This window comes from Procambarus clarkii, chromosome 70 (genome assembly GCF_040958095.1).
Source record: "Procambarus clarkii isolate CNS0578487 chromosome 70, FALCON_Pclarkii_2.0, whole genome shotgun sequence".
Classification (NCBI taxonomy): Eukaryota; Metazoa; Arthropoda; class Malacostraca; order Decapoda; family Cambaridae; genus Procambarus; species Procambarus clarkii.
Genome location: NC_091219.1, coordinates 26,194,931 through 26,208,461, shown reverse-complemented (window position 1 = coordinate 26,208,461; position 13,531 = coordinate 26,194,931). Strand labels below are relative to the sequence as shown.

The 13,531-nt window shown below is 36.8% G+C and overlaps 1 protein-coding gene across 2 annotated transcripts; it reads left to right on the top strand.

Moving 5' to 3' along the window:
- Positions 1-428: 428 nt before the first annotated feature.
- Positions 429-10,850, top strand: LOC123744871 (acid ceramidase). 2 transcript variants are annotated; one of them, XM_045725070.2, is made up of 10 exons: positions 429-585; positions 2,098-2,138; positions 3,089-3,173; positions 3,948-4,037; positions 4,904-5,097; positions 6,124-6,268; positions 6,440-6,534; positions 6,855-6,984; positions 8,709-8,942; positions 9,481-10,850. In XM_045725070.2, the coding sequence occupies exons 1-10, from the start codon at positions 508-510 to the stop codon at positions 9,568-9,570; spliced, it is 1,182 nt and encodes a 393-aa protein (XP_045581026.1). In that variant the 5' UTR covers positions 429-507; the 3' UTR covers positions 9,571-10,850. The 2 variants fall into 2 exon arrangements, with proteins under 2 accessions (XP_045581026.1, XP_069167810.1); XM_069311709.1 differs by having other exon boundaries at positions 457-585; positions 2,104-2,138.
- The last annotated feature ends 2,681 nt before the right edge of the window (positions 10,851-13,531 follow it).

Sequence of the window (13,531 nt, the reverse complement as noted above, 5' to 3'; positions counted from 1 at the left end):
CTTAGTGTGGCGATCCAGAGAGGAAATGCACACTGCATCCATGGTTCCTGCCTACCATCTGAGGAGCTGGAGGAAACCCTACAACATGTGATAAGTAGCCTTGTACCTTGCATGTAACCAATGTTGTAACCCTTTTTGTGTAATGCAATTTTAAATAAAATAAAATAACATAACACAAAAATATAGGATGGGGGGGGGGTGGTAGAAGACAATATGTGAGTGTACACGGGTGCCTCACAAGGTTCCCCTTGGATGCTACATATCGTCTTCTTCGAGGTCCAGGGTCCCTACAAACGCAATCAGAGATGGTACCCCTTATTACAATATATAGAGATGGCCAGGTGATGAAGATGGAAGTTGGCTCATCGTTCAAGAATTCAAAGCTGGCGGGCTTGGGGGCGGGGACTGACCACGTGACTCTCACCAGCTGATAGCGGCGACCAGCTGAGTCGCTACCAGCTGAGTGGTGACAACAGTTCTCCACACCACACACACCACACGCTCATCATGGACCTCTGGGCCCCATACCTGGCCCTTGTGGCCTGTTTGCTGCTCTCCACCACCACCCCCACCCTGGCCCAGCAGGTGAGTATATGTGTGTGTGTTGGAGCTCAACAACAGGTGGTTCAAGTTGCTATATATTTTTGGGGGGATGTAAGAAGGACTTCAGAGATGTTCGATTTAATTGGTAATGTCCCATTGGCATGTCTCGAAGTCCCACTGAATTAGAACTACTGATCCCAACTGTCTATATTGGCTGTTGAATTATATATTTTGTAGCAAGCTCTTTTCATATACTCGTAATACAACTACTGTAGTTTGGAAATGCACATTTTGCAGCAACTCCAAAAATGTGATTTCATGCTATTTTATTTATTTATAAACAAGAAGGTGCATTGGTTGTGAAAGAACATTACATTGGTGTTCTTACATTCCTGTAAAGCTACTAAGAGGCATAGCATTTCGGGCAGAAACATACGTACATATTTAAATATATAATTCTACACTGAAACATGTAAAGAGCTTGTCTACCTTTGTCTTCAACTTCTCCATGAATTTCATTCGGAAAGATATGACATTTCCATCCACTGGGTCCCCTGCACAATGAGCCTCCACATAGACAATGGATGGCTGGGAAGCTTTCAACTCTGCCATGGCATTAGGTACACTAGAGTACATGGTGAACGGCAGCCTGCTAAGGTTACCTCATCACCATTCATCAGTCAACCCAATAATATCATCCACCACCACCTTTTCTAAATAACAATGCCCCATCAACTATAATCTTAAAGTTAACAAGTAGATCAGAAACTTCTCATGTTGGTGAGTACAAACAAAATTCGGTAAAATTTCTGCAACAAAATTGTTAATTGTTTTCCGCCCACTCGCTTTTCTGGATGACGAACCACTCATCCAGACACAACGGGAGATTCGTTCAGTCTCGGTCCCAAGGTGTCTGTAAAGCATGTGTGGCCCTCTTCACAGGTTAGGGTGTATTATCTTAGGTTTTGCTGTGTTAGGCTCCAATGATTTTTCATTGGGGTAGTAAGCGAGGTAGCTTTTGAAATCCTTTGATGAATTAACTTGTGTACGATGTTTTGGTACTTGCCAGTTGGCGACTACAGGGGAAGCGAGGTCCTACATTTAGGTTCTGCCTAGCGGCCTTGTTGTAACTCTTACAGTTTAACTATTATATGATCTAATTCTTCATTGAATCTGGCCTTAAAGTTGCGAATGTAGATGGCTTCCATATCTTTTTTTGCAGTGCATTCCACTTGTTGAGCAACTGTATAAGGTAAGGGTACAGTATTTACTTACATTCCCTTTTTTTTTCCATTTTTAGCTCCCACTTAGGTCCTCTTGTCTTGCTTTGTTTCTCAACACGATGTTACTATCCTTTGCTCTCCTGAACTGAAATTTTTTATGAACACATTATCATTGGTCATTGGTTGTAGCCATTTATCGTAACTCGAACGATACGCTCGTATAGCCATGTCTTGCTGTTTTAGTTTGTGTAAATATAATTCATGATTGTTGCAGTAATTATATGTATTTCATTCTGGTAATGAATATTTAATAATAATAATAATTTATTAGTTTCAGGGTTGTGAAAGTGGTGCATATCCTCCAGATAAACAGTGAGTGTAACCACTATTCAGTTTTATAGCTTTAATGACCTACAGTAACTATTAGATTGAATGTCATATCATACAAGGTCCAATGTTCAGAAATGAGTCACAGTAACATGGCTGAAGAAATGATGACCAAACCACACAAATGAAGAATGGACAAAGATTCGGTCTGTTCCAGACCATTATCCAGTCATCACTCGACTTGATAATGGTCCAGTATGGACCGAAACATTGTCATTTCTTCATTTTCTGATGTGTGGTATGGTCATCGGGTACAATATTCTTTTCATATACCGGTAGTATTATATTATAGTGAATTCTGTCACATCATATCTTGAGGCTCTTGGTAAACCCCAATCACAGGGAACCAGTGACTGGATTATAGACCTAACAATACTGAACTATAGCTACTTACTATAGCTCAAGAACGTAAGCAGAGAAACTCACAATAACATGGCTGAAATAACCAACCAAACTTCCACATGTGGAATGGAAGTGACAGTTTTTAGGTCCATCCTGATGAGGGTTTATGGCAAACCAAAATGTCATCCCTTTCATATTATTGTATTTTACATGTGTAGGTTGGGTTATTTATTCAAGAATATATAATGTTTAATATCAATGACTTTAGTATATATGTAGTGGGTGTGGTATATGATTCTAAATATGTTAATAGTATACAGTATGTCCATATTCAATCATTCCAAATAGTAATCATGTGAAGTTTTCACAACTTTATCAGCAATCTCACTTTTAAACACATGAAAGTATTAGTAAAAGAAATTTGTAATTTTGCTCATTTTGCAAAAAGAATTAATATGGCTTTATATTCTATCCATTTAGTATCCGTGTTAAAGAATAAATGTCTTGTATATACTTAGTATATTTTCAAGATTGCATGTACGGTTCAGTATTGTATATATTATTTAAATTGCAATTCAACACTTTCTTGGCAGCTTTGAAGTGCCAGTTTACGATGTGGATCTGGACCTTTCTCCGCTCCAACGTTGGGCACCACTCATGGCAGATAAGGGTCCCCAGGTATTCAAAGCATACTTCAATAATTAATTAAATATGTATTTTAATGCAATAAGTAATGATAAATGGTGAACAGAAGATTAAAAGTAGGTGGAGAGAATATTTTTCATATTTCCCTGAGGGTAACCAGAGGGGGATATTAAAAATTCACAACATAACAATGAGTGGTATATAGTGGTACTGTATATATATATTTACTTGTGACGACCCACCGCATTCCTGTCCTTGTCGAGGCCATTAGAGAGAGAGTGGCCCCTCGGGTAAATACTGATTCTCATAAGAATGTCTGGATTTTATTGACCTTATGGTGTGATCTACAGTGATCATAGTGGAGAAACCTTTTTGTTGTCACATGGAGCAAATTTATTGCCACAAGCTACTAAATCTGATGAAAATTGTGCTGTTGCAAATTCTATTGATTGCAGTACATAATAGTAACCATCGTGTGCTAGTGGTACGTGTGTTGAGTGAAGTAGAAACGTCGAGGTAGTGATGGTTGAACTCCTTATTCAAGCTTTTCTAAAATTCAAGCTTATTTTTACCGTACCATCTCAGTTTAGAGATCTTGCTTTTAATTAATTTAATTACAGTAATTCTGTTTGTTAATACTTTTCATCAGTGCAAGTGGGCCAGTTATGGCATGGTGTATTATCTGAAGTGTGGTCAATAGACTTAGAATTAGGCATTGTGTTCTACTGTTTCTGTAACATACATTTACAAGACGATGAATTATCTTGACAATTATGCATTGTATTTAAATAATATTTCAAATTTCAGCTTGTGGCTTTGATAGATGACGTCAAGGATCTTATCAAATCAGTTGTGGGCGAGACGATATTCAAGATAATCATGAATAATCTCTCAAAGGTAAATAACTTAAATCTAAGTACTGTATTCTTTAAATTCTTTTTGTTAGGCTAAATAATTGTTTATTATTCAAGATAATCATGAATAATCTCTCAAAGGTAAATAACTTAAATCTAAGTACTGTATTCTTTAAATTCTTTTTGTTAGGCTAAATAATTGTTTATTATTCAAGATAATCATGAATAATCTCTCAAAGGTAAATAACTTAAATCTAAGTACTGTATTCTTTAAATTCTTTTTGTTAGGCTAAATAATTGTTTAATAATTCGGCAGTTTCCAATATTTCAAGTTAAGATTGCATCTTTTTTTTTTATCAAGGGTCTTTAATTTTCTGACTAAATTTTCAGTTAGTAGATGGCCAAAACTTTTTAAGTCTGGATTTATTGTTCAAGGGGCAGTGCTATATACTGAAATCATTTGGTAAATTGTGTGGGGGGGCAAATTGAGTGTATACAAAACATGTATGGTAGGCTTCTCCATATTGCCTGTCTGTTTTGTAATTAATCTTAAATTATTATAGTAAAAACTAAAATATTACACATTCCAAAAATATAACAATCGATTATTTTAAATGCAATGGTCATCTTGATAAATGGTGGAATATCAATAGAACGATCTACAGAAATAAGGTCTAAAATTGGGCTTGAAACTGCTGAATGACAATGCCTGTTTTATGGTCTCTAGGCAAGCCAAACTTTCTTGTACTGTATTCAGAATGTGACACATTCCCATATACTGTACAGTAGTTCAACAAATCAAGTAAGCACTGTAAGGTTTTTTACATATACGGGTATTGTATATGGTGGCAATATAATTTTGCTTGTAAATACAGATAATAAATAATACTTTCTTTTCTGCTTAATTAGGTGGCCACCACTCTACCATATCCTTTCTACGAGGAGTTGGTAGGCATCTCGACATTCTCAGAATTACCTTTGAGCACCATCACAATGTACAACATTTTCTATGAGGCATTCACACTGTGTACCTCTATTATTGCTCAGGATCCTAGTGGATACTTGTATCATGGTAGAAACCTCGATACTGGAGTGTTTTTGGGGTTTGTATAATTTGCTGTTGTATATATGTATGTACAGTATATATATATGTATGTTACATTCCTGTGCATGTCATACTTGTATACACCTCCATTTTGCCAGTTTTAATTTATACGTAGCACTAAATTTAATCACTAGTGCATCAGACTTGAAGCCAAATCCCTGGTGGTTATATACAAAATACTGTCTCTTGAAAGATGGTAGCTGAAGCCTGTAAGTGTGTTATGAAGATTGAGGTTTCTTATTTTGTGAAAGTCTCGAGTTCCGGAGAGATGACAAAGCTTACAGGAAGCGAGAATAAAGAGTGGAATGGTGGCAAGGATTGAGGGAGGAAACCTTTATTGATGACTGGTGTAGGGGCAATGAATGCCTGCTAATGATGCATTCAAAAGATGCTTGTGTGTGTATTCACCCTATTTGTACTCGCCTATTTGTGCTTGTGGAGGTTGAGCTTTGTCTCTTTGGTCCCACCTCTCAACTGTTGTACAGATTCCTGAGCCTACTGGGCTCTATCATATCTACATTTGAAACTGTGTATGGAGTCAGCCTCCACCACATCACTTCCTAGTGCATTCCATTTACTTACTACTCTGACACTGAAAAATTTCTGTCTAATCTCTCTGTGTGGCTTATTTGGGTACTAAGTTTCCACCTGTGTCCCCTTGTTCGTGTTCCATCCATGCTGAAGAGTTTGTCTTTGTCCACCCCTGTGTATGTGTGTGTGTAAAATGTAAATGTGAATTGTGACAATATGCTTTGTGTGATGGCATTAGTGAATGAGTGTTATCAGGAACAGTCCACACGAATGTGTTGTATTTACATGGTGCACTAGGAATCATGTTGCCCAATCTGTTACCTGATAAAATAGCTTGAATGTAACATGCTTTGATGTTTAAGAAGTTTCACAGAATGTGTGTAGAGGTTAAAAGGATCTATGGTTTTTGCAATTGGAATGAAAATGAGGGTTGAAACTGAATTGGAGAAACTATAAATGAGTCAATCTTCAATGGTGTCCTTTTACTTTCTAGATGGGATAAAAAGAACCACACCTGGAAAGTTGCCGAGAAGCTGAAACCACTAACAGTTCAGTTGAACTGGAAGAAAAATGGAACGACACTCTTCCGTTCTCTGAGCTTTGCTGGGTATGTTGGTGTGTTGACAGCTGTTAAAGAGGTGCGTACTGAACACCACTTTTTTACCACTTTTGACTAATTGGAGGCCAAAGAAAGTTCTTGCCAACAATGTTATCATGGTCATTATAATTGCTTTATTGATTGGTATTCTTTCTCATTATAGTACTACTACTATATATACTGTACAAGTGTTTTGTTTGTTCATAAATAGGACAAGTTTACATTCTCCCTGGACAAACGATTTGCTCTGAATGGAGGATTCATGGGGCTGCTGGAGTGGATTCTCTTTGATGATCATGAGCAGAGGTATGTGGTAGTTAGCAGTCTGGACTTGTGCATTCATTGCTTTGACTCCATTTCTCACTTTCATAGGTTGTGGAAGTGGGAAGAAATTTAGGGAATCACTAATCACTCTAATCCATCTGATTGTATTATTTAAATAATGTATGCTGCCTTTTTTTTTGGGGGGGGGTGACCAAAAATGTAATACAGTGTATTCACAAAATAAAAGGCATATTCTTAAATTATTTTATATTATAAGAAAGGTATTAAATATAAATATACTGTATTGTAATATAAGTATTTGTAAGTTTTATGCTTATAATATGTTATACAATAATTCTCAGCTGGGTGTCATTCTTGACACGTGAAGTCCTTGAGGTGGCTAGTAGCTACAAGGAAGCACAGACGAAGCTAATGAAGACGAGACTCATGGCTCCCGTTTACTTCATACTCGGTGGTGCACAACCAGGAGAGGTATGTGACAAAACATTTCCCATCAGGAAATATTAAATACATTCCAGTCAACAGTATGGTGAATACTATACATCATATCTTCCATTCATTCTTTAGACCAGATGATTTGAATGTTGTCTTGGAAGACAGTCTTCCAAGAAGACTGTCTTAAGTCTGCTTAAGAAGTTAAAAAGGGTCGTTAAAGTCCACGCCTTAGACATGAATTTTTCCAAGCAAGCTTGAATGTTCCTTGATTTCTGCAAGGTCAGTTTTATCGTGTTAGGGAAATTAATTTTAAAATATTCTAAATGTGTAAAGATATGCTTGTTGCATGCACAAGTAGGGAGAAATAAGTGGTAGAGAAGCCCATTCGATGCGAGAATAAGTGACGATTTGGGATTGCACAGCAAGTTGTGGGAATGTATGGATATTTAGAGATGGCTGTGTGTGTAGTGTGCAAAGAGATAACAATATTAGAGAAAGAAATGCCAAGCTAGAATTAGAGTTTATTATACATAATATTGTGACTAAGGGCTGTTTTCAAATCTCTAGAGGATGAGTAATTGTTGGCTTGCAAGGAAGATGTACAAGTCTGGATGAGTATGGGGTCAGAGTGATGTTTAAACCGATTTAATGGAAAATGGAAGTGTGAACATATACTTGTGTATACGTGTGTGCACACAATATGCTATATATATTTTTTTAAAAGTATGTTCATTATAATAATAGTAATTCATTTTGTCAGGGAACAACCAGCCAGTGTGTATATACACGTATGTGTGTTAGGCTTATATCAGGTCTCCACCCCACCCCACCCCACCCCCTGTCCCCAGATCAAATTGCTAACCTTTCCCAGGATGCGACCCCACAACAAGCAGACTAACTCCTGGGTGCCTATTGACTTGTAGGTGAACAGGGGCATTAAGTGATGGGGAAACATGCCCAGCTATTTTTGCTTCGGCCGGCATTCGAACCGAGAATTCCCAATTGTGAGTCGAGCATCAATCTGATTGTACTACCGGGACACTTGTGTACATATATTTATTTACAATCGTGTTGAATTTCCAAAAATTACTTACAGGATGTAGTTGTAGTTACAGGATGGGAGAGCTATGCTCATGGTGTCATGTCTTTACAAATTTTATCAAATAATAATTATAATAATTCACTGTCGAGGGACAGGCAGCCAGAGTGTGTTCATATGTTTGGCCTTTATTGAGGTCCTCCTCCCCCACAAGACCGAATTACTAATCCCACCCAGAATGCAACCCCACAACAAGCTGACTAACTCCTGAGTGAGTACCTACTCACTGCTAGGTGAACAGAGGCATTAGGTGAAAGGAAATGTGCCCAACCATTTCTGTCCAGCCTGGGAATCTCAGTTGTGCGTCGAGAACGAACGCGAATGTACTACCAGGACCCTTATCCAAATGCACCCATTAAACTAGCAGCTATTTTGGAACACACACCTTTCACATGAAGATTATTCCATTCTAAAAATTTATTTTCAGCTTTATTTTTTATCAGCATTTCTTGTAAATAATGTGCACTCGTTCAGTTTGGGGGGGCACAATAAAGAGTCAACCTTTTAAAACTTTCTCCACCCATGTAATATTTTTTGCTCGTTGTCCAAATATTTTCTTGTCTTCAAATTTAAGAGTGAGTTTTTGAGTGTGTGTGTTTTGATTGAAGCTTTACTTTGCTGAATCTTTATTGCTATGTATATACTGTGTTTAAAATTTCAGGGATGCATCATCACACGTGATAGAGATAATGCTGATCTCGTAACTCTTGGATCAGAGAAAACTGGATCTGGATCTTGGTTCCTTGTCCAGACAAATTACGACCACTGGAAAAACCCTCCATTTTTTGATGATCGCAGAACACCAGCAATCCAATGTATGACAGAGAATGGACAAATCAATGCATCGCTGAGTCTCATTTATAATGTCCTGTCAACAAAACCTGTTTTGAATAAGGTAGTATATACATGTATTGTTCTGCATTGTAGTATGGAGCCAGGTCAGCTGTAGATTGTTAGGTCATATAATGAGGTCAACAGTAATCAAACACAGGATTATACTTGTGATTATTACACAAAGACTGTTCGGTAATGATCAATTTTAATTTCAATTCTTTGGTCGAATAATTGTGCACTTGAACAGGTCAGTGACCAGATGAAAACTTGTGTGCACAGCTGTGAAGTAGGATGGTGGGGTTGTGTGTGGAATTGCCTCAGTAGTGTTACAGGATACGAGAGATACTCGGGATGTCCTGTCTTCCTTGTTATCTGTCGTGACATTTTAAAATTTCCAATGATTTTGGCACTTTTTTCCCCCTAGTTTGTGTATTCAATCCCTCTACCCCTCTTTTTTTGTAAAAGAATATCTAAAATTTGTAGGCACTTTTGTTTACTTGGTCTGCTCTGCATATACCATTTCTAAATAAATCAAAGTTAAATGCATAGTACAGTAGTTAAACAATTTTAATACAGGTAATGTCTTCTTTTTTTTCCAGGAGACTGTGTATACTGCCTTAATGGAGGTCAGATCAGGTGAGCTCCAGGGATGGACTCGTCAGTGCCCAGATCCTTGTTGGCCTTGGTAAAAGGCTTGGAAAGTGGAAGAAATGTTTCGGCAACTTAAGTAGCATTCCATGTTGCATAATGATGTGCAGAGATACTGGTAAGCTAGCTTCCTTCAGTAAGATACACTCGTTACAAGTTGATTTACAGTATTGCACCTTGCAAATTTTTGTTTATGCCATTTTGTACTGTATTAATGTTGTTTGAATGTACAGTACAGTAATTTTTTGTATCAATTTGGCAATGCTGTTATATAGCCGTGTTGGGCAAACACTTTCATTTGATAATTATTTGCTTTGATTATACTCTGGTGATTTACTTTTAGTAGATGGGAGGGAAGCAGGGGGGTGCAGTTAACTCTTTCCAAGAAAAATCATCTTGATTTTAAAGATATGTTGTGCAATTGCCGAGGCATCTTGCTAATTGCACAAGTTTTGATCTTTTTGATAATTTGGATTTGCCTGAAACTCTGAGGTTACATGGATGCATTGCAAATTATATTTGTTTCTTTTGAAAATTGTACTACATTAGTGTGTGTATAGGATTCCCAACCATTAAACCACTTGACTACCTAGAGGATTTATTAAATATCCTAGGTACAGGTATGCACAGCGTGTGACACACAGGAAGTGTGTCAGTCTTGTTGAGGTCCCCCTCAAGTTCAGGGCAGTTTGCTCTTGAATGATATCTAGGACTTTTCTGGCTGGTCTGTACCATGAACTGTATTTAATAACTTTCCAGCCTTAGTGCCTTTTGAATTATAAAAGATAGCTATGAATTTTTTAGTTAGTAATCTCTATTGGGGAGTCCATTGAATAAATAGTATGTGAATTCTGCAGGAATAGTGTTATTATTGTAATCAAGTTACTAATTTATTGTCGTTTTTTATAACCGAGGTCACAAGAAGCATTGTCTTACGGTCTAACACATCACAATAAATATTACTGTGCCAGTAATATGGACCTTGAAGGGTTTGCAAATGTAAATGTGCTGTAAATTTCATTGAAGTTATTTAGTTTAATTCCTAAAGTTCTATTGCTATTCAAGTATGTATTGTGTAAATGGTTGTGAAATATAATTATAGTTAAAGGTTCGTGAAGAAGTATGTTATAATCTCAAGAACATATAGTCTTGCATAAAGTGAGATTAGGGCCTACATTTTGCACTATGCTGTATGTTTATTTACTATATTTTATTAAACATTACCATTTGAGCTGTGATAACTTAGTCAAAGTAGTTTAAGTATATTCTGCAAAAAAATTTGATTTTGTATTTAAAATGTATAAATAAACATTTAATTATGTAGTGTTCTTTTTTATATAAAACAATAAATGTTGAATCCTTGTGTAATACCATAGTGCCTTTCATTGTTAAGCGATAAGTGTCTTAGACGTCAATTATATCTTGTATCTAAATGTTATTCAGGGTGCTTAACAACAGGTTAATAGGCAGCGAGTCCAAGAGGAAGTGTGATGGAAATGGAAACAATTTGATGTAAATTCTGCTACATAGAACCCCCTCCCCCCCTGGCCTGGTGCCTTCTTTTGATAAGTACTTCATGTAAATTTGAATGATTTGGACAAGATGGATACAAAGTACTAATTTTGTGTTGCATCTTAAATACAAAAGGTATTACTTCATACTAATAATGATTCATTTACCACAAAATGTTTCCAAATAGTGTCGAGTGGAACCTTGAGTGACGAGCGACTCCAGTTACAGCATTTCGAGTAACGAGCGAGTCACTTGCAGAAAATTTGTCTCGATTAACGAGCAAACCACATGGTTCTTCCTAGCGTTCTCGCCGGTTCTCGGATGTCTCCGACGACAGTATTGTTGTCGTTTCGCAAGACGAGTGTTTCACATGACGAGCTCGGTGCCGGAACGGATTAAATTCATTAATCAAGGCGCCACTGTTGGTACACATGACAAACAACAGTACATTCTTAGTCCCACAGTGGATTCACATTACACCAATCTTCCTAGCTGCCGCTAAATTCAAAGAAATACAGGAGAGGGTGGGACACATCGCAGAGGCTTCTCACAATTGTATCGGCACCACATTTGAATCTTTGTATACTTTGCTAATTCTCGGTAGAATTTTGTCACTATGTAGTGTCTTAAGAGCATCTTTGTGCTCATTTATATTTTCCCCCAGAGTCATAAAGACATTCCTATTACCATCTAAAATAATGGGATATGTCTGCTTTAAGTTAGTATTGGAATATTTTAGAGCATCGTATACAGTACTATGTTATTGGTTTAGTTTATGTACAGTATTGTATTAATAAAATGACAGTGAGAACCTAGGTGCTGATGTAGTATCAGGACTGTCATAGTTTATCAGTTGTGAATAGTCATGATGTATTTAATCTGCTATAGTATCAAGATGTATATAGTGTGATATGACTACTACTAGCCAGGGTAACAAAAGAGCAAATGGTTACATTTAGAAGAGCAAAATTTTCCCTCGGGCTAGGACTGGCTCTCTAACAAAGAGCCACATTTCTGAAGGTCGAAGGAGAAGGGTATGATGTCAGTCACTGCTGTGAATAACACATTTGACCAGAGTATGAGGTAGTCACTTTTACTGTAATAGGTTTCTCGAGTATAAATTGTCATCCACACTTCCGTGGAAATAAACATTTCATTCACCTGGGCTATATAGTTCTCGAACCGTGGATCACATGCATATGAGGTCGACACACTATCAACTGGGGAAATTAATACAAGGTGACATATTGGCCAAAATCTGTACAATTTTCCCAACATTTTAATTTGAAATACTGCACAATATAAAATTTTAACACTGCATCTTAATCTGTAATATTTGCTATCATTGTATTCTCATTAGTGAAAAGAATGTTTGGTTTCATTTCCTGAACCCATTGGTTATAGTAACCCAGTTCATTACTTTTGCTATCGATAGTGGCTATAGACCTCTTGCTGTAAATAACACCAACAAAAACTAATGCATACCAGAAATGATCCAAACTAATTCTATAATATATGCAAGTAAACTTACTAATATTCCACTAACAATGTGAATTGCTCTGTTAAAAACCACCATGATTCAGTTCTTGAATTTGAGGCATGTTAATATTGTAGACTGAAAACATACACTACCTGCCTGCAGTTGATGAGGTCACTTCTCTGGGTATGTTTCCTGTAGACTGAAAAACAAGTGGTTTAATACAAGTCTTACCATTACCTCATGGTAAGACTCAATTCACTGTAGCAACACACCACCACCATTAGCGCACATGCACACAAATAATAAGCACATACACACATGCATACAAATAAGAAGCACATACACACATGCATACAAATAAGGCAAAACGTGTGTGAATTATTATTTCTGATCTAGGAGGAATAAGACACCAACAGCATGGGGACCTATTTATTTAATTAATAGTAGAAACAAATAAATAATTTTTGCAGACCATGTTAATGAAGCAGGTATAACTTGTATAATTTACAACAGCATAAATACATGTATAACTTGACTACACTACAACAATATCTTTTATACCGAAAATATGCTAATTACTGAAAACGGCGATGGGTCATACTTTGGCCAAACCCCCCTGCAGTTTTCAAAATATCTGAAATGTCGGAAATTTGACTCCTGGGCGTGATTTTTGAGCCGAATTCTGACTCTGCACCTATTTTCATTTTCAAATTACGATCTTTTATACCGAAAATATGCTAATTACTAAAAACTGCGATGGGTCATATTTTGCCCAAACCCCCCTGCAGTTTTCAAAATATCCGAAAAGTTGACTCCTGAGCGTGATTTTTTAGCCGAATTCTGACTCTGCACCTATTTTCATTTTCAAATTACGATCTTTTATACCGAAAATATGCTAATTACTGAAAACAGCGATGGGTCATATTTTGCCCAAACCCCCCCTGCAGTTTTCAAAATATCTGAAATGTCGGATATTTTGAAAATATCTAATTTGAAAATGGAGGCATGGT

Coding starts and splice junctions, on each gene's coding strand:
- LOC123744871 (XM_045725070.2), top strand. CDS start 508: ATGGACCTCTGGGCCCCATACCTGGCCCTTGTGGCCTGTTTGCTGCTC. Junction 586..2,097: donor CCCCCACCCTGGCCCAGCAG/GTGAGTATATGT, acceptor ATAATTTATTAG/TTTCAGGGTTGTGAAAGTGG. Junction 6,535..6,854: donor TTTGATGATCATGAGCAGAG/GTATGTGGTAGT, acceptor AATAATTCTCAG/CTGGGTGTCATTCTTGACAC.